The sequence below is a fragment of the Loxodonta africana genome, chromosome 3 (genome assembly GCF_030014295.1).
Source record: "Loxodonta africana isolate mLoxAfr1 chromosome 3, mLoxAfr1.hap2, whole genome shotgun sequence".
Lineage (NCBI taxonomy): Eukaryota > Metazoa > Chordata > Mammalia > Proboscidea > Elephantidae > Loxodonta > Loxodonta africana.
The window spans coordinates 130343289-130369303 of NC_087344.1; the positions used below are offsets into that span (position 1 = coordinate 130343289).

At 38.4% G+C, this 26015-nt stretch overlaps 1 protein-coding gene across 1 annotated transcript in view; it reads right to left on the bottom strand.

The window, feature by feature from the left end:
- Window positions 1-26015, bottom strand: part of COL24A1 (collagen type XXIV alpha 1 chain) — a 364074-nt gene that overhangs the window by 179501 nt on the left and 158558 nt on the right. The window contains exons 22-23 of the mRNA XM_064279962.1: window positions 25919-25972; window positions 24100-24144 (exon numbers count right to left, since the gene is read on the bottom strand). Coding sequence (XP_064136032.1) covers window positions 24100-24144; window positions 25919-25972 — 99 coding nt within the window. The remainder of the gene's footprint in view (window positions 1-24099; window positions 24145-25918; window positions 25973-26015) is intronic.

The following is a 26015-nucleotide window of genomic DNA, read 5'->3' on the forward strand; positions in this document are numbered from 1 at the left end:
TCCTCAAAGTGACATCTTTGCTTTTCAACACTTTAAAGAGGTTTTTTACAGCAGATTTGGCCAATGCAATGCACTGTTTAGTTTCTTGGCTGCTGCTTCCATGGGTGTTCATTGTGGATCCAAGTAAACTGAAATCCTTGGCAACTTCAATCTTTCCTCCATTTATCATGATATTGCTTATTGGTCGAGTTGTGAGGACTTTTGTTTATCTTTACAGGAGCAGATCCCCAGGTCTTTCACCACAGAGAGGTTGGCTGGGTTCGAGTCGTGAGGACTTTTGTTTTCTTTTATGTTGAGGTGTAATCCATGCTGAAGGCTGTCGTCTTTGATGTTCATCAGTAAGTGCTTAAGTCCTCTTCATTTTCTGCCAGCAAGGTTGTGTCATCTGCATATTGCAGGTTGTTAATGAGTCTTCCTCCAATCTTGATGTTGTGTTCTTCGTCATATAGTCCAGCTTCTTGGGTTATTTGCTCAGCATATAGATGGAACAAGTATGGTGAAAGGATACAGCCCTGAGGTACACCTTTTCTGATTTTAAACCATGCTGAATTCTAGAAGTCATTTATTTATCCAATGAGAGGACAAGACTGTAAAGTGACTATCTCTCAGGTGTCCGGGATACCAAATCTAGCCAAACAGGTTTATTCTTCATTATTCAAGATGCGGAAAACCTAGTGACATACTGGGTAAGAGCTATGGCTGCTAATCAAAAGGTCAGCAATTTGAATCCACCAGGCACTCCTTGGAAACACTCTAGGGCAGTTATATTCTGTCCTATAGGGTTGCTATGAGTCAGAATTGACTCGATGACAGTGGGTTTAGCGTTTGGTTTATTCAAGATACAAGACCATTGGGAATTCCTAAGTGAAAAACTTGAGTGTGGTTTTGTATGACCCTTCTCTCGTATTTGAGCCCTATAATACATACAGAAAAAAAAAAAAGTGTGCTCATCCTTTAATGACTGTGATTTCAAGATTGTCATCAACTGATTTGCTATTCACTGCCACAGATGCCAGATATGTTGGTCCAATTTTGGGGCAACCAGATATATTCTAAGTTGGATCTCGTGAGGAGGAAGGAAGAAGGCATTTCTAGTTTTCAGAGGTTTTGGATTTTAGGAGGGAGATAGATTCAGAGTTCTTATGGGTAGTTTAAGTGAGTAGTTATGTCTTTCAGTCTTTGAAGTGCTCCTTCTAATGTTAAGTGCTGATAAGTTGATTTTTGACTCATAGTGACCTTATGCGACAGAATAGAACTGCCTCATAGGGTTTTCTAGACTGTAATCTTTACAGGAGCAGATCCCCAGGTCTTTCACCACAGAGAGGTTGGCTGGGTTCGAACCACCAACCTTTTGGTTAGCAGCCAAGCTCTTAATCATTGCACTATCAACGATGAAACATCTACTTACAATCTAGTGTCCCCGACCCCATGGACTAAATGCTATAATACAAGTCAGTACAGGCACTATAGGAGTCCGTGGATGGTGAAAATGGTTAACAAGTTTGGCTGCTAACCAAAAGGTTGAAGGTTTGAGAGTATGCAGTGATATCTCAGAACAAATCCCTGCCAATCTACTTTAAAAAAATCAGCCACTGAAAGCTCTATGGAGCACAGTTCTATTCTGACACACATGGGGTCACCATGAGCTGGAATTGACTCAACAGTAACTGGTTTTTATAGGTGGTATAGACAAGAGCAAGAAGCCTTCGTGGTGCAGTGGTTAAAGGGCCTGGCTACTAACAGAAAGGTCAGTGGTTCGAACCCACCAGCCCCTCTCTGGGAGAAAGATGTGACAGTCTGCTTCCATAAAAATTTACAGGCTTGGAAACCTATGGGGTAGTTCTACTCTGTCCTGTAGTGTCTCTATGAGTCAGAATCAATCCAATGGCGGTGGTGGGTATAGAGAAGGGAAATCTAATTCAATAAAATTGCCTTATTCAGAGCACATAAACTCTCTCAGTTATTTTAACTAGAAACTTCATGAAAATGAATGACTATTGGGCAGGTTTTCATGCTAGGCATTTCCTGTTAGTATGTCTGTTGATATAAATGAGAAAACAACACTGATATTTTAACAATAAAAAACCTCTTGTAATTCAGCTATTGGGATCAGAATCATTGTCTTAAGAGAGCTTACTTTAGAAATTATTTTTATTTTATTAATTAGTGTAACCGATTCAACTTCAGTTGGCATGTCAGTTTGTTATCTTTTTTAAAAGGCATTTAACTTTACTGCTTCCTGAAATGTGAAAGTCGTAATCTAGACTGATAATTATTTTTAAATTTTCCTCGTATTTTTAAAAATAGAATTATTTTCAGAGTATTTCATCTTTATGACCAGTCCATGGAAACTTCCTCCAGGTACTTCTCTCTTTCACAGAAATTTTTATAGGGCTTCTCAGGCATGTATGCTACAGCTATCTATGGTACTTCTGATGATATGAAATTCAAATAGTTAATTTAAAAAGTATGCTATAAGAATTTATTTCATTGGGTTTCTTTTGTTCCCCAGGCCATTAGATTTCTTTTTAAATAGATGTTTTGAAATAGTTTATTCCTTTTTATTCCCCCCATCATTCTTTTACTATAAAGGTATCAATTACCCCTATGAAGTTGAATGTATGTCTTGTGACTAGAGACTAGAATGTTCAATCTATTCTTCTCACTCTTTGAGGGCTAAGTCAAGTCCTAAGTTCTTCAGGAAGTCTTCTCAAGTACTTTAAACCACTCAAACCTTTCACTACTCTGCTTCTCTTTAGTTAATTTAATAAACTTTCTTAACATATGTTTTTTCGGTAGGAAAAAAAACTTTTTTAATCACGATTTATTCATTATTATTCTGTCTCTTCTATTATGAATTTGCTATTTTTTCAGACTATGATCTGTGAGGGGAAGGACCTGATCATGTCTTTCTGTATTCTCACACTGCACAGCCACGATAACTAAAGAGTTTAAAAAAATCTTGTTGAACTAAATAACATTAAAAATACAAAGAATTGACACATTCAATCTTTACGTGGTTTTCTAAAACATTTGCTTAACATTCTTTTGACAATTGAGCCACTTTTGATAATTTTCATCTTTTCAGTTTCTTCATTTCTATTTGGGTTATTATTTGGTTAATATCTGTCTCTTCCACTAGACTGTGAAAGCAGTCCAGTTCCAGAGTCATTATTCTTATCTACTTTGTTATATTGCTTCCTGGGTATTTTATTTCCATAATCATAATTAGATGTGTCCTCTACTATTTCATTCAACAATTATTTACTGAACCGCTAGTAAGTTAAAGAGTCTTGTGCCATATAAGATCAGGGATCAAATTAAAAAAAAATACAAATAGGAATATAAACAGATCTGCCTCCCAGGCATTTATAATCAAATAAGAGCCAAGAGATATATATTAATATCTAACACACAAAGAAGAAAGTGTTAAATACCACAAACTACTATGTTTAATGCAGCCCTAGTGGCTCAGAGGTTAAGAACCCAGGCTGCTAAACCAAAGGTAGGCAGTTCGAATCTACCAGCTGCTCCTTGGAAATGCTATAGGGCAATTCGACTCTGTTCTATAGGGTTTCTAAGAGTTGGAATCGGCTCAACAGGGTTTAATTTTCCTTTTTATTATTATTATATTTAATAAAATTTAATAGGAGAGAAAGTTTATTTTCAGCTGAGGGATTTAGGAAAAAGTTCCTAGAGGTAGCTTTTGAGCTCAGCCTTAAAGGATAGATAAGATTTAGATACATAGAAAAGGAGGGATAGGGCACTTCGAAAGGGAATTGAGACAGATTCTTCCTCAATCGTTTATCTTTCAACAAATACTTATTGAATAGATATTATGAGACAGCAACTGTACATAAGATACAGTCCCTGAGTTTAGGGAACTTTTACTCTGTCTCCTTAATATCTTTCATAACTTTTTCTCCCTTACTTATTCCACTAACTTCATTATTGATCTCTCCCTTTATCTCCAAGCCATCCTTGAACGTATTTGTGGAAGAAGACTAGGTATTTGTGAGTTGGGTAAAGTGGGAAAGACATTACAGTTAAGTAGCAGGAGTCAGGCAAGCTACTACCCATTGGGCCTTATCTATATCCAGCCATCTTGAACAACTTACAATACAGCTCTGCAAACACTCCAGACAGTTTCATGCCCCATGTATTTTCTTTGTGTGCTGTTGCTCTCATTGAAATATTCTTCCTTATTCTGCCTGCCTCACAAGAAACTGTCATATTTTCAGACTTTTATGAAGTGCACTAAAGTCCTCTAAGCATACAGCCAATAACAAATAGAAAAAAAAGATGAAAAGTTACATTTCTTAACATATCTCAATTTAACATATACTTATTGCTAATATACAGCATACAAGTCATGTGTTAGGTGCTGTGAAAGACAGTTTTCTATAGAAATATTTCAAGTAACTATGATATAAGGCAAAATATACTTCTTGTGGTTGTGTGCTGCCGAGTCAATTACAACTCATAGTAACCCTATATGACAGAGTAGAACTGCCCCATAGGGTTTCCTAGGCTGTAATCTTTATGAGAACAGATTGCCAGGTCTTTTCTTCCATGGAAGCACTGGTGGGTTTGAATTGCCTACCCTTTGGTTAGCAGCTGAGTGCTTAACCATTGTGCCACCAGTGTTCCTTCAAAAAATACTAAGGACCATAATAATGTAGATGAAGTGCTAAAGAGCTTAAAGAAGGAAGTGATCAAATGTAACTGGGAAGGGAGATCAGAAAAGACTTCTGGGCAGTTTGAGATGGGTCTTGAAAGTTGAAGCTAGACAGATAATGAGAGAGGGAAAGTGAAGGTCTTTCAAGGGGGGTAGCAATAGCCTGAAACAAAGACATGCAAGTGGGTTATATTAAGGAATGTTGAGTGGCTGGTTTGGGTAGACCACAGATGGTAGGTTGGAAAGTATAGGAAATAATAACTGTAAAGACAGATGATGGATACATGGCAGGGGGACTTAAAGGTCAAGGTGAGGAAATCTTACTATCTATATTCTTAAGGCCTCTACAGACTCATTCTTCCCCTTACAATCTATTATGTCTTCTGTCCCCCATTTTTGGAATAGTTTGTACCAGTTAGGTCTTTCCTGATTTTAATGACTGTAATTTGATTTTATTTCTGAGGGTATAATTAGCACATTACAGAGACACATAGTTTCTCATTAAGAGAGAGTTTTTCCAGAACTTATTAATTAGAAAGAAGAACAGTGTATATAAACCTTGTATCTCAGCACCTACTATCTTTCCATTTGGAACTGAAGTATTGAAAAGGTTACGTACTTATAAAAGTTTTCTATGGAAAACAAAGCTGGCTATGTTTATGGCTAAAATAAAATCCAGATTTCATTTAATCATTTTTCCTGCAGTCAAAAGAAGAGCAATAAAGCTTCCATATATCCTTTTAAACAAAAATGGCTGTGGTGCTCCATCAGGCTCTTTTTTTCAAATTGATGAAAAAAGAGATGTTTCATAAACAGAAGACAGATGACCAATGCAAAATATCTAACTCCAATGGGAAATACAAGTCTAATATATTTCCCTTAGAACTTTTTCCAAAATACTGAAAGAAAAACTCACTCAAAATATGTGGAAATACTTTGACTCTTAAAACAGGATGTCCAAAAACATGTACAATGTTCAGAAAAATGTTTCTAGTGAATATGTGCACATAAAGAACAGAATTCATTATTCTTGGGAAATATTTCCTAGTAAGACTCTTAAGTGCTTGTTAAGGAAAAAATGATAAATTCCAGTAGAGTACTTGGATACACATGTGGTTCACATATAACTGCAAATTAAGTCATTATGTTAACAGTGCAAAAAATCAGTGAATGGTAACATGGTAACAACACAATCTATCTGCTAGTTTAAAGCTGTTTTCTGATTTGAAAATAAAACTTGAAGAAATCATATTTATGTTAGTGTTTTTTTTTGTTATTTGTTTTTTGTTAATGATACAAGACTAATGAAGCAGAATCACATATGGCAGACTCATTTAATAAAAACTGGTGCAGCCTAAAGTATTACTTTCTAGAACAGGGAATGGCAAACTACAGCCCGGAGGCCACATCTTGCCTTCCGTCTATTTACGTAGGTAAAGTTTCATTGGAACATAGCCATGTTCATTCATTTAAGTATTGTCTCTGGCTGCGTTGAAGAGTAGTTGTGAGAGAGATCATATAGACCACAAATCCTAAAATACATACTATCTGGCCCTTTACAGAAAAAAAGTATGCTAAGCACTATTCTAGAATGTCTGTAACCCTTTAGTTCTGGAATTTAGTAAACTTGTTAGGTAAGTCTTAAGTATTTTTTAAAATCAGAACCACAAAGATTTTTCATTAGCCTTACTCTCAGATCTCAATTCTGCTATTACCTTCTGAACGGTGGTAGGGCCAACAGGTGGCTCAGAGCAACACCATCATCCTGGCCCTTACCACTATGTCTATCAACTCATCCCCTTTACTTTGATATAAAGAACGATGTATTCTCTGTCTTATATACCGTAAGCATATAAACATACTTATAAATCTTTGCTATTTTTATTGATGTGTAAATATCTAAATAAAAATAAAACCATGTACTACTGATAAATGAAACAGTGCAATTCCTATGCAAATACAACTTCAAGGGAAGTCTCTTAGCACCCTTTCTAACCAAACTGCCACCTATAAGGTCCTTCCGTACAGAAATTTAGAGCAGCTATTATCTCAGAAGCTGTGATTACCACTTTGTAATATCCGTAAGAAAACAGTAAAATGTTTTTAGTCAAAGACAGACTTTCTCTATAAACATTCATGTCCTTACCAGTAACCACTTGCATCGAGTCAGTTCTGACTCATGGCAAATCAATGTGTGTCAGAGTAGAAGTGTGCTTCACAGGGTTTTCAAGGGCTGATTTTTCAGAAGTAGATCTCCAGGCATTTCTTCTGAAGTGTCTGAAGGTGTCTCTGGGTGGATTCAAACCTCCAACCTTTTGGTTAGCAGCTAAGCACATTAACCATTTGTACTACCCAGGGACTTTCATATGTCCTTGTACTAGGTGCCAAAACAATTTTTACTTCTTTTTCTTACAGCATCTTGTATAAGTCCTAAGTGAACTTATGTTTTGACAAAATTATATGTATACATTCTTTCTCATTTTCTAGATATAAATCACTTTAGGGTCAAGTCTTATTTAATTGTATACTAGCACACAGTATTTCAATAAGTGTTTTTTGAAAGATAGAAAAAATAAGTTTTACCTGCGTCTTTAATTTTGTTGGCTATAAAATTCATAATATCCTTTCAAAGCACAGAAATATGAGTGCATAATGAAGAAAAACATGAGATGCACATACTTGTAGAAAATTAATTTACTTCAGATCACAGACTAATAACCTTTAAACCTATTTGAATATTGAATCTGAATGTTCCAGACTCAAATACAGAATTATCTTGAATGTGATTAAAAAAAAAAAAAAAAAACCCTTAGGAGTAAATTCTTAAACATCAGAGAGAATCAAAAAATTATTATTTTTATCAATATTAGAATAGGTAAAGTGATCAAGTTTATGTTTCCTTAGTCTGAAGGCTAACAGGCTTATTACCCTTTGGCAGTGAGCATACTAAATGTTCGCATTTGAGAAAGACTAATGTCATTGTTTGTGTTTGGGAACACAAAGATCCATTTTTAATTTCTCTTTTAGTTTGACTCCTTTGAAGAAGTAGCTTGTTATTCTAAGAAACTTTATTAGATTAAGCAGGGTACTCCTGTTTATTATTCTTTAATGAGGTATATATATTTTTTTATATGATAAGTACCTTGTTATCTACACCACTCCATAAAGGCTGGATCTTATTCCTTTCCTAGAATATTTTACTTTTTAATAGTCACTAACTCCACACTTAATAAGGATAAGAAAAAAATACACCGATTATAAAACCAGGTATATAAGCCTTTTTATGTCCAAGCTATGTTTGGCTTTCATTAGCTTTTGCATTTTTAGTTTGTAGCATAATATCATGTGTATCATTCATTTCCCTCTTAGATGGAAATTTTGCCTTTTAGCTTTTATCTTATAACTTCATGATTTTTTCCCCGTTTTAATGGCTCTCCCCCTTAATATCTATTTTTATATGATATAATCTTAATCTACCTCTGATGCCTACTTTTAACAGGTTTTCTGCTTTGTTTTGTGATATGAGCGATTTTCTATGGTCTTCAGTTTTCCACATCCTTTAACTTTTATAGCTGTAGAAAAAAGTACAGTAGGACTACATCTAGTACAGTGTTTGTTATTTTATTAGTAACTTCCTTTTTACAATGAGATATCACAAATGTCAGGAAAATAGTACGTCTAATGGCAGAAATGTTTCAGAAATCTTTACACGTTTGTAAGTACCTCAACTGTACTGAGAAATTTGCTGATCCTATTTTGCTAGATATATCTCTTTTGTTTGCTATCAAAAAACTATTGACAACTTATTTATAAAGTAATAGTTCACCTTGGAGTATACTGTATCTGATTTTCAGAGAGTGGTGGGGTTGGTAGGTGTCTTGGCCTGAATTCTCTAGAGAAGCAAAACCAGTGAAGCATATATATATATATATATATCAAGGAAGTGGCTCACGTGGTTGTAGAAGCTGGCAAGTTGCAACTTTGTGGGTCAAACATCAGGCTGGAAGTTTTCTCCTGGCTCACATAGCTGCAGGGGCTGACAAACCCAAGATTGGCAGGTCAGACAACAGGCTGCTGGCTCACAGGTTGTAGAGGCTGTTGAATTCAAGATCGACAGGCAATACGGCAGGCAGCTGGCTCAGGTCCCAAGAACCAGAGGTCAAGTACCAAGAATGAAGTGGATGCAGGATCCAGAGCAAGCAAGGAGCTTTGACAGAATGTCCATGTTTATACTGGATGCAGGCCACACTCCCAAGTAAACTCCCCTTACAACTGATTGGATGATCACACCAGATCACATCATGGAGGATGACTACATCATTACATCATGGCCAAATTGTATCATTACTTAGCTGCCAAACTACATCGTTACATAACTGCCAACCTGCATCATCATATAACTGCCAAACCACTGAGAATCATGATCCAGCCAAGTTGACATACAACTTTAACCATCACAGTCCACCCCTTTTGAAGTTGGTACCTGTACCCCCCCAAAAAACCAAACCCACTGCCGTCGAGTCGATTCCAACTCATAGCGACCCTATAGGACAGAGTAGAACTGCCCCATAGAGTTTCCAAGGAGTGCCTGGCGGATTTGAACTGCTGACCTCTTGGTCAGCAGCCGTAGCACTTAACCACTATGCCACCAGGGTCTCCTGGTACCTGTACAAATCTCCTTAAACCACAATCTCTAAATAAAGACAATTACAAACTCATATTTGAGTCTAAAGTAATAAAATTAACATGCATACAGTCAAAAACACACTAGACCCGTTTACATCTTATATTTTATAAGCGAAGAAAACAAAATTATTTGATGCACACACACCAGGAAGAGATACTCATAAAAATTACAGTCCTTGTTTCTGTAACTGGTTACATGGTTGTAACTGGTATTTAGAACTACCTTCTTCCACCACCCATTCTGGATTCCCTTTACTCTCAGCAAGCACCTCAGCTGGTTATGGTTCTTTGCCTGATAGTGTGGAGCAAGTCTTCATTCCTGAAGGGTCTGGGCCATTAGTAAAAAAAAAAAAATTTTTTTTTTTATCGTGTAGAAATTGGGTTGCTGTAGTTTTCCATTGACTTTAATCACAGGGCATAGTAGTACTAAGAGACACTTTAAGGGATCTCCTGTATTCCAGACATTCTCTTTTTTACTTCTATTATGCAACAACAATTCTATTTCCCTTTGGTAGTAAGGGTCAATCACACCAGCCAATATGGTAACTTCCTTCACTTCCTGTTGATTCAGAGGCATGAGGAGCCCAAAGTGGCCACATGACATTCTTAATTTCTAGTTCATTGGAATCTATGCTGTGTTTCCAGGTGAGAGCATTCTTTCGTTTGAACTAATACCGCTAGACCTGCAGGGCAAAAGGTCATGGGGACAGGAACAAAAATTTTGTGAGTGGGTCATTAGGAGTAATAGTGAGTAATACTATTCACATCTCCACCCCTTGATTCCTGGAACCGTGAATCCTTCCATGGAAGAAACAGCTCCATATATTAGATACTGGTTTAGAGCATAGACAGCCTCCTGGAGGACATTGCTCTAACCCTGCAAAGTGTTACCACCTAGCTGGCACCGTAATTGTGTCTTTAGAAGGCCATTCCACCATTCTATCAAGACATCTGCTTCAGGATGATGGGGAACATGGTAATACCAGTGAATTCCATGAGCATGGCCCATTGCTATGAGTGCCTTGATGCTGTGTGGGATACCATTCTGTGAGGCCACGGATGGTAGTTTTGGCAGACATTGCATGTGGGAAAGGTAAATCTGTATACAGAGTGTCTATTCCAGTAAGAACAAACACTGCCCTTTCCTTGATGGAAGCGGTCCAGTGTAATCAATCTGCTGACAGGTTGCTGACTGATCACCTTGAGGAACAGTGCCATGTTGGGGACTCAGTGTTGGTCTCTGCTGCTGGCAGATTGGGCATTCAGCATTAGCTGTAGTCAAGTCGACCTTGGTAAGTAGATGTCCATGTTGCTGAGCCCATGCATAACCTCCATCCCTGACACCATGGCCACTTTGTTCAGGAGCCCAATGGGAAATGACAGCAGTGACTGGGGAAAGAAGATGACTGGTTTCTACAGAACATATCGTCCTATCCACTTGACTGTTAAAATCTTCCTCTGCTGAGGTCACCCTTGGTAAGCACACACGAGACATACTTTACTTCTTTGGCCCATTTAGAGAGGTCTATTTTTATTCACATACCTTTTACTCATAGATCCTTGTTACCAATTTTCTAAGCATGTTCCTTCCAAGTCCGTGACAATCCAGCCAAACCACTGGCCACAGCCCATGAATTAGTACATAATTGCACAACTGGCCTTTTCTCTTTTTAAGCAAAGTAAACAACCATGTACACTACTAAAAGTTCTGCCCACTGGGAGGATTCTCCTTCACCACTGTCCTTCAGGGAGCTCTCACAAAGGGACTACAGTGTTGTCGTTGTCTGCTCTTGAATTGTGTCTGAATATTGTCCAGCGCCATCTAAAAACCAGGCATGAATTTTCTCTTCCTCAGTTAACTGATCATAGGAACTCCTCATGAGGCCATAAATATAGACTGTGAGAGGGAAGGTAATGTGACAAGAGTGGAGACCATGCGTAATTGAGCCACTTCTTCACAAAACTTACTTGAGCCTTCAGGTCCTGCTTTGAGCCTCATCTCATATATACCACTTCCATTTAATGATGGAGTGTTGCTGTGGCACGTTTGACTTTATAACTTTGTGGGTCAGACAACACCCAGTTCATGATAGACAACTCAGGCCATGTGGTGACTTGGTGGCCTATGGTTAAGTGTTCAGTCTCTATTAAGCTCCGGTAACAAGCCATAAGCTGTTTCTCAAAAGGAGAGTAGTTATCTGTGAGGATGGCAGGGCTTTGCTCCAATATCCTAAGGGTTTGTGCTGTGATTCACCAATAGGGGTCTGCCAAAGACTCCAAACAGCATCTCTATCTGCCACTAACACTTCAAGCACCATTGGACCAGCCAGGTCACATGGCCGAAGTGGCAGAGCAGCTTGCACAGCAGCCTGAACCTGTTGCAGAGCATTACCTTGTTATGGGCTGCATGCAAAACAGCAGCTTCTCAAGTCACTTGATAAATAGGCTGAGTAGCACATCCAAATGAGGGATATGGTGCCTTCAAAATCCAAAGATGTCCAACAGACTTTATGCCTCCTTTTTAGTTTTAGGAAGGGTCAGATGTAGCAAGTTATCCTTCACTCTAGGACTATCTTGACATACTCCACACCACTGAACTACTCAAAATTTCATTGAGGTGGAAGGTGCCTGAATTTTTGTGGGATTAATTTCCCACCCTCCAGCACACAAATGTTTTACAAATTAATCCAGAGTCGTTGATACTTCTTCCTTACTAGGTCCAATCAGCATAATGCCATTAATATAATGGATCAGTGCGACATCTTGTGGAAGGGAAAAGCAATCAAGGTCCCTGGGGACTACATTATGACATAAGGCTGGAGAGTTGATATACCCCTGAGGTAGGACAGTGAAGTTGTATTGTGGCCTTGTTAGCCGAAGGCAAACTGCTTCTTGTGTTACTTCCAGGAGATGTATTAATTTCCTTAAGCAATGAAATCACATGGAATAGCAGCTGCAATTGGAATCATCACTTGGTTAAGCTACAATAATCCACTGTCATTCTCCAAGATCCATCTGTTCTTTGCACAGGCCAAACAGGCAAGTTGAATGGGGATGTGATGGGAATCACCACCCCTGCATCCTTCAAGTCCTTGATGGTGGCAGTAATCGCTCCAATTCTTCCAGGAATGTGGTGTTGCTTTGGTTTACTATTTTGTTAGGTAGAGGCAGTTCTGATGCCTTCCACTTGGCTTTTCCTACCATAATAGTCCTTATTCCACTTGTCAGGGATCCAATATGGGGGTTCTGACAGCTGCTGTGTATATCTATTCCAATTATGCTTTCTGAAGCTAGGGAAATCACTATAGGATGGGTTGAGGGGCCCACTGGACCCACTGTGAGATGAACATGAGTTAAAACTCCATTTATAACCTGAGCTCCATACGTCCCCCCTCTGACTGGTGGACCACAGTAATGTTTTGGGTCTCCTGGAATTAGTGTTAGATCAGAGCCAGTATCCAGTAATCCCTGAAAAGTCTGATTATTTCCTTTACCCAGTGAACTGTCACCCTTGTAAAAGGCCATAGATCCCTTTCAGGAAGGCTGTGGAATAATTAACAGTATAAATTTTTGGCAGCATAGTGGGGTTCTTCCTCAAGGAGACTCGGCTTCATTCAAGGGGTTGTGAGTGTAAACTGGCTCAAGTTTGGGAATTGACTGAGGGGCTGTGACTCTCTATTTTGGCAATTCAAGTTAGACTGCTGTTCACTTGACCTAGAATTCTTCCACTTGTACAGATCAAGTAAATATTTAGTAGATTTCTGATCTATTTCACTCCTAGGGACATCATGACTAAGTAGCCAACGCCATAAGTCCATATGAATCAGACTGTTCTGAGTACTTCTTTGACTCCGCTGTCCATTACAGTATCCATGTAAACTTTACCACCACAGGGTCCAATCAGCCCCACTAGAGTTAGGTATCTCAATTCAGTTAGGGCAGTTCCCACCGTCAAATCTGGCTTACATAAAATAGCAATCACAGCAGTCTTCAAGGATGTGGTAAAAGATGTGTCCTCTGAGCACTCCATGTGTGGGCATGTGGGTCTAACCTGATAAATCCACTCCAGCTAGTCAATTTCCCTAAGCCTTTGGACACTTTCTACAGTATACAAAGGCAGGTCTGGTACTTCAGTTTGATTTAGTGTAGGCTACTGTGTAATATATGCTTCAGTGAAGCAACAAAATAGACTATTAGATCCTTTCCTAACTTCTCAAACTGAAACACTGAATGAAGAACCTGTGCTTAGTGGGCCCATATCAATAAACTCAGACCGATCCAACTTTATGTTCATCCCACGCCCTTAATAGCCATTCCCATACATGTTACCCAGGTTTCTGTTTGTACATATTAGAAAAGTCAAGTAGTTCTTTTGGAGTGTAGCATACCTCCACCTGGGTCACACTGTGTACTTAACCTTTTGGGACTTGCTGTGACTTAAGTCTAGTTATAGGTCTAGGAGTGAAAATGGGTGGTGGGTCCTGGTAACATTCAGCAATGTCTTGTAAGACATCTACTCAACCTCAAGTGATGTCCAGGCTCGAATTTTTTCTTTAGTTCTTTCAGCTTTAGAAATGCTGAGCGTGTTCTTCCCTCTGGTTTTCTATCTCCAGATCTTTGCACATATCATTAAAATACTTTGTCTTCTCAAGCCATCCTTTGAAATCTTCTGTTCAGCTCTTTTACTTCACCATTTCTTCACTTTGCTTTAACTACTTGATGTTCAAGAGCAAGTTTCAGAGTCTCTTCTGACATCCATTTGGGCCTTTTCTTTCTTTCCTGTATTTTTAATGGCCTCTTGCTTTCTTCGAGTATGATGTCCTTGATATCATTCCACAACTTGTCTGGTCTTGGACCATGAGCGTTCAACGCATCAAATCTACTCTTGAGATGGTCTCTAAATTCAGGTGGGATATGCTCAAGGTCATACTTTGGCTTTTGTGGACTTGCTCTAATTTTCTTCAGTTTCAACTTGAACTTGCATATGAGCAATTGATGGTCTGTTCCACAGTCAGGCCCTGGCCTTGTTCTGTCTGATGATATTGAGCTTTTCCAACACCTCTTTTCACAGATGTAGTCAATCTGATTCCTGTGTATTCTATCTGGCAAAGTCCACGTACATAGTTGCCTTTTATGTTGGTAAAAAAAGGTATTTGCAATGAAGTCACTAGTCTTGCAAAACTCTATCATGCGATCTCTGGCATCCCATTTCTATCACCAAAGCCATATTTTCTAACTACCAATCCTTCTTCTTTGTCTCCAACTTTCACATTCCAACCATCATTAATTATCAGTACATATTGATTGCATGTTCAATCAATTTCAGACTGCAGAAGTTGGGAAAAATCTTCAATTTCATCATCTTTGGCATTAGTAGTTGGTACGTAAATTTGAATAATAGTCTTATTAACTGGTCTTCTTTGAAGGCTTATGGATATTATCCTATCACTGACAGCACTGTACTTCAGGATAGATCCTGAAATGTTCTTTTTGACGATTAATGCAACGCCATTCCTCTTCAAGTTGTCATTCCCAGCAAAGTAGACCATATGATTGTCCAATTGAAAATGGCCAATACCATTCCATTTCAGCTCACTGATGCCTGGGATATAGATGTTTATGTGTTCCATTTCATTTTTGACAATTTCCGGTTTTCCTAGATTCATACTTCATACATTCCACCTTCTGATTATTAATGGATGTTTGCAGCTGTTTCTTCTCACTTTTAGTCATGCGCCATCAGCAAATGAAGGTCCCAAAAGCTTGATTCCATCTTCATCACTAAGGTTGACTCTACTTTGAGGAGGCAGCTCTTTCCCAGTCATATTTTGAGTGCCTTCCAACCTGAGGGGTTCATCTTCTGGCAATATATCAGACAAAGTTCCACTGCTATTCATAAGATTTTCACTGGCTGTCATGGACTGCATCACTTCCCCCCCACCCCCCGCCCAAAATGTGTGTATCAACTTGATTAGACCATGATTCCCAGTATTGTATGGTTGTCCTCCATTTTTTTGATTGTAATTTTATGCTGAAAGGATAAGGGTGGGATTGTAACACCACCCTCACTCATGTCACCTCCCTGATCCAAGGTAAAGGGAGTTTCCCTGGAGTGTGCACCACCTTTTATCTCTCAAGAGATAAAAGGAAAGGGAAGCAAGCAGAGAGTTGGGGACCTCATACCCCCAAGAAAGCAGCACCAGGAGCAGAGCACGTCCTTTGGACATGGGGTCCCTGTACCTGAGAAGCTCCTCGACCAGGGGAAGATTGAAGACAAGGACCTTCCTCTAGAGATGACAGAGAGAAAGCCTTCCCCTGCACACCCTAAATTTGGACTTGTAACCTACCAGACTGTCAGAGAATAAATTTCTCTTTGTTAAAGCCATTCACTTGTGGTATTTATGCTATAGCAGCACTAGGTGACTAAGACAGTGGTTAACACTTTTCAGAGGTAGACTACCAGGCCCTTCTTCCTAATCTGTCTTGATCTGGAAGCTCAGCTGAAACCTGTCTGCCATGGGTAACCTTGCTGATATTTGAATATCGATGGCATATCACAGCAAAATGCAAGCCCCCACAGTATGACAAACTGACAGACACATGGCAGACTTAATTACTTCTGTAAGAAAGATCCTTTTTCTCCCTCTGGCAGCTCTAGTGGAAGGTACTTGTCTCTTCAGCTTCTGTTTCCCAGCTCCTTGGTGATCTCCATGTGGCTTGGCATCAATCTTCCCTCATCTCTGTTCCCCTTGCTTGTTTAACCTCTTTTATATCTCAAAAGAAATTGACTTAAGTTGTACCTTACACTAATCTTGTCTCAGGGTTGAGACAGTGGCTACAACAATGGGTTCAAGCATAACAACAACTGTGAGGATGGCACAGGACCAGGCAGTGTTTTGTTCTGTTGTAAACAAGGTCACTATGAGTCAGAACTGAGCCGAAGGCACCTAACAACAACAACAATCCTGTCTCATTAACATAACCTAGTGACCCATTTCCAAACAGAATTATAACCACAAGCATAGAGGCTAGGATTTACAGCACATATTTGGGGGGCACACAATTCAACCCATAATATTCCACTCTTTTGTCCCCCAAAATTCATGTCCTTGCCACATGCAAAACACATTCACCTAATCACATCATCCCAAAAGTCTTAAATCGACTCCAATCCAAATCTCATCTTATGAATCATCTAAAACAAATATGGGTGAGACTTTAGCTGTATTCCAACCTGGGGCAAAATCACCCTTCATCTGTGAACTTGTGAAACCTACAAGGTATCTGCTTCCAAAGTTCAGTGGTAGAATAGGCACAAGGTAGATATTTCCTTTCCAAATGGGAGAAGTCGGAGGGAAAGAAAGGATAACAGGTACAAAGCAAGTCCAAAACCCAGCAGAGCACATTACATTAGCTCTCATGGCTTGAAAATAATTCTCTCTTCTCTGGAGCCCTGGTGGCGCAGTGGTTAAGAGCTCAGCTGCTAACCAAAAGGTTGGCAATTTGAATCCATCAGAAGCTCCTTGGAAACCCTATGAGACAGTTCTACTCTATCCCATAGGGTTGCTATGAGTCAGAATCAACTTGATGACAACAGGTGTGGTTCCCCCCACCCCGGGACCATCTGGGAAATGGCCCCTCCCTCCAGAGTCTGGGCATTGGCTATGCCTTCTGGATTCTGGGTGGAGGTCCCTTGGCCCTGGGCTTCAGCTCTGTCTTCCAGGCCCACAGGGACAGCAACTCTGCTCCCTCAGCTTTGGGTAGCCCTCTTCTCCTAATCCCCAGGAGGCCCTGTTCTTCTGCCCCTTGGACATAGCAAACCCACTTCCTCAGCTTTGGGTGGCGGCCCCATCCCCCTGGTACACCCCCCCTTTTTTTTTTATCAATTATCTTTTTAATTTTATTTTTTAATTTTTATTGTGCTTTAAGTGAAAATTTACAAATTAAGTCAGTCTCTCATACAAAATCTTATATACACTTTGCTATATACTCCTAGTTGCTCTCCCCCTAATGAGACAGCACGTTTCTTCTCTCTCCGCTGTGTTTCCATGTCCATTCAGCCAGCTTCTATCCCCCTTGGCCTTCACATCTCCCCTCCAGAGAGGAGCTGCCCAGATAGCCTCATGTGTCTACTTAATGTAAGAAGCCCACTCCTCACCAGTATCATTTTCTGTCTTGTAGTCCAGTCCAATCTCTGTCTGAAGAGTTGGTTTTGAGAATGGTTCCTGTCTTGGGATAATAGAATGTCTAGGGACCATGACCTCTGGGGTCCCTCTGGCCTCAGTCAGACCATTAAGTCTGGTCTTTTTACTAGAATTTTGGGCTCTGCATCCCACTGCTCTCCTGTTCCTTCAGGGTTTCCCTGTCATGGCAGTCATAGGCTGTAGTCGGGCACCATCTAGTTCTGGTCTCAAGCTGATGTAGTCTTTGATTTATGTGACCCATTCTGACTCTTGGGCTCATACTCATTCTCCTTTGCTCCAGGTGGGTTGAGACCAATTGTTACATCTTAGATATCTGCTTGCTAGCGTTTAAAACCCCAGGCACCCCTGGCATATCTTAATGGCAACCCCATGCTCTGGAACCGAGTTGGTGAAGATCTGACTCTTTGAAACCTAGGAGGCTTTGGCACCACACTTTGAGATCCAGGAGTCCTTTGCACCACCCTTTGAAACCAAGAAGGCCCTGCTTCCCATGTTCCTCACAACAATTTTGCTGATCTCTGAGCTGCCCCAGGGATGGTTCTTTTCTTTTCTTGGAGGACAACAGGTGTAGCTCCCTTGGCTTGTTACTTGCCTGTAGAATTCCAAGAGGCAGACAATATTCTCTCCTTTCATTCTTTCTCTGCCCCCTTCAGTCTAAGCCAATGGGTTTTCTGCTGTGGTAGTTCATTAGATCCATCAGTCACAGGCTTAATCTCTTTAACAAAAGTTTACACAGCCACATCCTTGGTGAAAATTCTAGGACGTATGTCCTTAGAATTTTCTAAATCTTTAAGTTTTATTTTCATTTTGCACAGCTAATTTTAAAGTCCATCTCTTCCCTCTAGCATTTTACTACAAGCAGCAAGTAGAAACGACACGGTCCCTTTAAGGTCTTGCTTAGAAATCCAATCAGCCTGATATCCAAGTTCATTACTTACAAGTTCTACCTTCCACCAAACATTTGAACATATTTCAGATAAGTTCTTTGCCACTGCATAAAAAGCATCGCTTTTCCTCCACTATCCAATTACATGTTCATCATTTTCTTTTAAAGTCTCATCAGAAGTACATTTAAAGTCCACAATTCTAGAAATATTCTGTTGCTGGCACCATATGTATTCTCTAAGATGATACAGGCTTTCTCTATAGCTCTCCTCACTTCCTTCTGAGTCCTCACCAGAATTGCCTTTGACATCCATAATTCTACTAAAGTCTTTTCAAGGAAATCTAGGCTTTTACTAGTAACCCAAGCCCACTAACATCAAGTCAATTCCGACTCATAGAGACCCTAAGGAACAGAGTAGAACTGCCCCATAGGGTTTCCAAGGCTGTAAATCTTTATAGAAGCAGACTGCCACAGCTTCCTCCTGTGGAACGACTGGTGGGATTGAACTGCTGACCTTTTAGTTAACCACTACATCACCAGGGCTCAAAACTTTTCCAGCCTCTACCCATTACCCAGTTGTAAAACTGCTTCTACACTTTAGGTATCTGTTGGAGCAGCACCCCACTCTTCATCCTCAGTTATAGATTAAAAAAACAAAAACAAAAAATACTTTCAACATTTTGAATATCATCAAGAATAAGAAAAGCATAATAGAAGTCATTATTCCACTCACAGAAAAAGCTGTAGCCACTGGCCATTATACTTAGTGTAGTTCTGTTTTCTCCACCTTCAGAAAGAATGAAAGTAGAGAAGGTACAGGGGGAAGAAGCCAAACTGGCTAGTGAGAGAAAGACTAGAAACATTAAAATTCTTAGAAAAGAATCACAGATTCTTAGAACTGAAATGATACTTAGACATCATATATACCACTTGTTTCCAGAATACTCCTGGCAATTCAACATCAGAATCTTTCCTTTTTTCGTATCCTATTCCCAAACACCTACTTGTCTTTTCTCCACTGCCATCGCCCTGGTCTGTTATGTTCTCTCTCATTTAGACTAATGCAAGAGGATTTTACTTGGTTATCCTCTTCTACTTCTGCGCCTCACAACCATGTTCTAATTTCTCAGTCCTGCAACCAGGGAGTTTTAAAATGCAAATTAGATCATATCATTGGCTTACTTAGAATACTTCAATGGCTTTTTATCAACCTTACGGTCAAGTCCAAAATACTCAATATGGCCCTGAATTATCTGGCTCCTGTCTCCTTCACTAGTATCATCTCACATGTTTTTCCCTTGGATCATCAAGATCTAGCCACTTTGGTTTTCTTTCAATTCCTCAAAAGAGCTAAATGCTTTCCACTTAGGATCATCACATATGACAGTAACCACTACAATAGTAGCTAAGACTTATTAAGTTTTTACTATGTGACTGGCGCCATATTAAGGGTTTTATGTGCATTGTTATGTCTAGTTCTCACAAGAAACTATTTGAGGTAGTTATTACTTTTTTCCTGCTGAGAAAACAGATGTTTAGAGAAGTAATTTCTCTAAAGCAAGGTAAGTGGCAAAATTGGCCATTAAACTATACTACATACTCCAGGAATTTTCTTTCTGTCCACTATTCCCTGGCTAACAAAAACTATTCTTTATGGTTACAACTCATATGTTATTTCCTCATGGAGTCCTTCCTTCATCTCCTAAATCTAAATTTGATATCCTTGTAATAATCTCTTTAGCTTTTTCTTTATAGAATATATCACAGTTTATAATTATATATTTCTTTATGTGATTATTTGTTTAATGTCTGTCAAACCACCAATAGACTGTAAGTTTCGTAAAGGCAGGGACCATATGTTCAATAGATTTTCCTAGTATAATCAATAAATATCTAATGAATAAATGATTGAAGATAGTCATCCAGACCTTTTAATAATGAAGCACTGAATACTTCATGGAAAAGCCTGCTTAAGTGTTGCAAATTCTATCAAAAAAATTCTTGCCTACATTAAACCAAAAGCTGCTGTCTTATGTCTATCTACTGATTCTAATTCTGGTCTCTTGAGCATACTGAAAAAATACTTTCTTTTCTCCTTTATGGTTATTCAGCCTAGAAAGTTCAGACAGGGGGAATGGCAATTATGGTGGAATAATTTCAGATTTACTCATGAGATAAGGAAAGCTAGAAGTAAGGGGAACGAGGGAACATCTTTTGAGATTAAAGACTCATTTAGGGCACATTTACAGAACTAATTCTTTGCAGGTAGCACATGATTGCAAGAGGTGTACAGGCATGAAATATAGATGGGGCTGCTGTGCTTGGAATGCTTTGTTACAAATTGGGTTCTAATTGGTATAAATCCAGAAAGAAACAAATGAAACTGGAAGAGATCTAAATAAAGCCTATTAAGTGACTATACAAATGGTTTGACCAAAGTAAAAACTAGCTACTACAATTAGGGTGGGATATCTCAAAGTTACAAGATTGATGTCACGAAGTGCAACCATATCCTCCCATAACTCTTGACAGTTTGTTGGCGATGCAACTCTGGATTAGATGAACTATATTTCTAAGACTTGAAATCAACAAGATAAAATAAAAGCCTAGAATTTCTGAGAGCCAAAAACATACTTTGAGAATTTAAAAAATTTTAATTAATTCAATAGCATCACTAAATCTTTTTTAAAAAGCTTTTATCCCCCATCCTTAACGAGAAAGATAAAATTTCAAAATTGGAAAGGTCTGTTTGTTCAAAAACTTATCTGACACTCCTCTACTATATCTAGGCCAAGTAGCTGTTTAACTAATATTGAAACATCCCCAGCATGATATAATGCAGAGAGACTTGGATTTTGAGTTTGAAGCTCTGGGTTTAAATCTCAGCTCAGCAATTTATTAGCTATGTAACTTTGAACGAGTTACTTACCATGCTTCAGTTCTGTCATTTTTCAAATCGGAACAAGATGTATTTTTTTTTTAATTGTTTGATGAATAAATGAAATGCCATAATATGAAACATCATTTAGCATAATACCTGGCATGTAGCAAATGATCAATAAATTTTATTTTCCTCCCAGTGACAGAAACCCACTAACTGCCAAGAGGGCCAATTTCCTTTTTTGGACAGCACTGGTGATTGATTCTTAAACTGTGTGGAACTAATCCAACATTAATAACATTTAAAAGTTTGATATGGAAGTTGTAATTTTAAGAAAAGATGTTTTTCACTGTTATTTTAACTTTGACTACTAACTCCAGTTTATATATATTTAAGTAATCTATCAATCAGAAATTACAGAATTTAATTTCTTTCGTTAACCTTTAAAAAATATGTTAGTCATATTTATGAGAAGCTTCAAAATGCTCCATTGATGAAAATAAAATGCTCCATGGAAACTTTCCTTATCAGCAAAGAACAAAACTTCGCCTTCCAGTGACTCAGGATTAACTGGGTGTGACAATTATCTTTTAAGATTAGATACACCCTTTCCCTATTTTTATTAACATTTAATGACTACATGAAGAAGAATGAGGCATCAGGACTGGAGGAAGACTCATTAAAAACCTGTGGTATGCAGATGATACAACCTTGCTTGCTGAAAGTGAAGAGGACATGAAGCACTTACTGATAAAGATCAAAGGCTACATACAGCCTTCAGTATGGATTACACCTCAACATAAAGAGAATAAAAATCCTCACAATTGGACCAATAAGCAATACCATGATAAATGGAGAAAAGACTGAAGTTGTCAAGGATTTCTTTTTACTTAGATCCACAATCAACGCCCATGAAAGCAGCAGTCAAGAAATCAAATGGTGCATTGCACTGGGCAAATCTGCTGCAAAACAAAAACACAAACCTGTTGCCATCCAGTTGATTCTGACTCATAGTTACCTTAAAGGGTAGAGCAGAACTGCCCCATAGGGTTTCCAAGGAGCACCTGGCAGATTGAACTACCAACCTTTGGTTAGCATCTGTAGCTCTTAATCTCTATGCCATCAGGGTTTCCACACTGCAAAGGACCTCTTTAAAGTGTTAAAAAGCAAAGATGTCACCTTGAAGACTAAGATGTGGCTGACCCAAGCCATGGTGTTTTTAATCACCTCATATGCATGCGAAAGCTGGACAATGAATAAGGAAGACCAGAGAAGAGCTGATGCCTTTGAATTACGTACGGCATGGGCGAAGAATATTGAATATACCATGGACTGCCAAAAAAAAAAAACAAAAACAACCCAAACCTGTTGCCGGCGAGTTGATTCCAACTCATAGCGACCCTACAGGACAGGGTAGAACTGCTACAGGACAGGGTAGAACTGCCCCATACGGTTTCCAAGGAGCGCCTGGTAGATTTGAACTGCTGACCTTTTGGTTAGCAGCCGTAGCTCTTAACCACTATGCTACCAGGGTTTCCATGGACTGCCAAAAGAATGAACAAATCTGTCTTGGAAGAAATAGAGCCAGAATGCTTCTCTTAGAAGCAAGGATGGCAAGGCTATATCTCACATACTTTTGAACATGTTATCAGGAGGAGTCAGTCCCTGGAGAAGAACAACATGCTTGTTCAAGTAGGTCAGCAAAAAACAGAAAGGCCCCCAACGAAATAGATTGACACAGTGGCTGCAACAAAGGGCTGAAGCACAACGACAGTTATAAGTATGGAACAGGACCAGGCAATGTTTTGTTCTGTTGTGTATAGGGTTGCTATGAGTCAGAATTGACTCGACGGCACCTGATAACAACAATGGCAAAAATCGAACCTACAAAAATATTTATTTTACTAAAAAACCAGCAAATACAATCATTCAATTATTTAAGCTTACCAAATAATTTTGCAGAAATTTTTATTTAAATCATAAGATAGGTTAAGATAATCGAATTTACTCATTGGAGCTATCAAATGGTATCACCTGCTTTATGACGATTAACCCAGCACTCTGTAAATAAACTCACTTGCATTGTGGTAACTGATTTACCACTTGTGTTATGTGGGTTCATGTGTTAGAGAATATTTTGGCTGGCTTTCCCCACTAAAGTAGCCCTGGTGGAGCAGTGGTTAAGCTGCTCAGCTGCCTACCAAAAGGTTGGTGGTTCAAACCCACCAGCTACTCCACAAGAGAAAGATGGGGCAGTGTGCTTCCATAAAGATTTATAGCCTTGGAAAACCTGTGAGGAAGCTCCAACTCTGTCCTACAGGGTCACTATGAGTTGGGATTGACTCTACGGCAGTGGGTTTGGTTCTCCCCTATAAAAAATAAAATTACTTCTAACATCTGATTAATATATAACATGGAGCCTCCTTCTTTCACAGTAATGTATCTTTACACAAGTCAAACTTTGAGAAAAGTTTAGTTATCTCTTGGTTTATTCCAGTTAATTATCCCTTGGTTTATTCCAAACTTTGAAATCTAAAGAAAAATGACCTTCAAACTATTAAACTTATGATTTAATAACTTGCAGCTTTTTAAGAATGGACAATGTTAGGTTTTATTCGTCAATAGAAACATCTAAATTGAATTTAAATTTGTAGAGTACCAGAAATATTCTGAAATTATAAGCACAGGTTATAGCTAATATGACTCCTGAAACTGTTTATGTATGATTAAAAAAATGAAAGTAGGGACATAAAAATTAGCTTACTGTTTCACCAATTGTTCCAACATTTCCTGGATCTCCTACTTCTCCCTGTTAATAAAGAACATAAAGCTATAAAAAATGATTGTTTTTCATACAAGACGACTCATAACATCACTCCCATTTTCATTTTTAATGTAATTACATAGTCATAACTTAGAAGAAGTCTCAGAAAATTCAGTTATTTGAAATTCTGTTATAATATTTTTATTAAACATGGTATTTCTTCTATTTTCATTCAAATAATAATAGTTACCTAAAAAAAACCCATTGCTGTCGAATCAATTCCGACTCTTAGCAACCTACTTATCTAAATTATTTTTTTCTACTTAAGGCTTTTAATCATTTTAGAAGCACTTTTAAAAATAAAATTTGAAAAATAAAATATTTATTGAGGTGTACTCTGTAAAAGGTAGAGTGGTAGGCACTGTGAAAGATACTGAGAATAAAAACAAAGTCCTTATCCACAGGGATCTATATTTGCTTGAGGAGATAACATACCTCACAATGTTAAGCAGGAGTACTAAAGGAGTTCATAGGAGCAGGCATCCTATGTGCTGGAGAAACTAGGGTGGCTTCACCGGAGAAGTGATATATATTTATAAACCATTAACCACAATTCTATAGTCTACACAGCTCTGAAAACAGTTTTTCACAATTCATTTGGTGGCAAACTCGACCTAATCTGAATTTATGTTGTGGCCATGTCTTACGTGATCTGAGTGAGTCTACTTATTATCTTGATTTATTTTGCTTAATCTGAACATTTCACTGAGGAAATTGTCATGTGCCTGTTTATGGTATGCTGTCCCAGATCCTGCTGGCAGCGTTAAGGAACATACAGTATATACACTACACTGGCTGTCAAAAATCAAGCATTATTATTTCAAATAGTGGATTATGGAACTATATTTGAGTTGGGCCCTGAAGAATAAGTGATACACTGGTGATGGGAAATGGTCATTTTCGGTGGTGGGAAATGGTATGAGCAAAGGCATGGATTAATGAAACGTGAAAGATTAAGTTGAGGGCATTGTATATGGTGAATCTTCAGGAATGTAAGTTTTGTTTAGGAAAATGAGCAGGAGATTCAACCATCAATTGCTGTTAAGAATTAGTAATTATATTGCAGCGTGGGGTGCATTAAACTGTACTGAACAATATGGTAGCCACTAATGACATATGACTACTCAGCATGTAAAACGGGCTGGTCTGAATTGATTCCAGCATCATAAAAATAATGAGCTTAATACAAATTATGAACTCTAGCATTAGAAAATTTAGCAGTAATGCTGTGACTCATCTCAATTTTTCACTTAAGTTTTAAATTTGTACAAATCAACAATTTCTATAAGCTAGTTTCTTTCGGGCCTTGATGTTGTATATAAAAAACTTTATTGTTAGTATTAGCAAAGATCAAGCATTATTTTTCCTTTGTTGGTGTTACAAAGAAATCATCAAAAACTTGGAAATAAGCCAAAAAAAGAGAGTGACATGTCCTTTCAATGACATAAAGGAGTGAAGGCCACCCAGTGATTAACTAGGGAATGTGCTTAGACTCAGTGCCTACTATTGATTAAAGGACCCAGACACTTATTTATCCATTTGTATACAGGTGTGAATATAGATATGAATATGAATATGGATATAGATATACGGTTTCTCAAATGCTCTTTGAACCAGTTTTAACATCTGACTGGCTCCCTTATTAATTAATGATTTGAATAAAATCTTTGATGTGTTAATTTCATATTTGTATAAAAGCCATTATTCTATCTTCTTGAAAATTATATTTTAATACTGATAATAAAGTCAGTTGTTTTACCTTTAAGCCTCCTGGTCCTTGTTCACCTGCATACCCCTTTTGGCCTGGTTTTCCCTGGAAGAGAACAATATATTAAAAAAAAAAAAAAAAGAGCGAG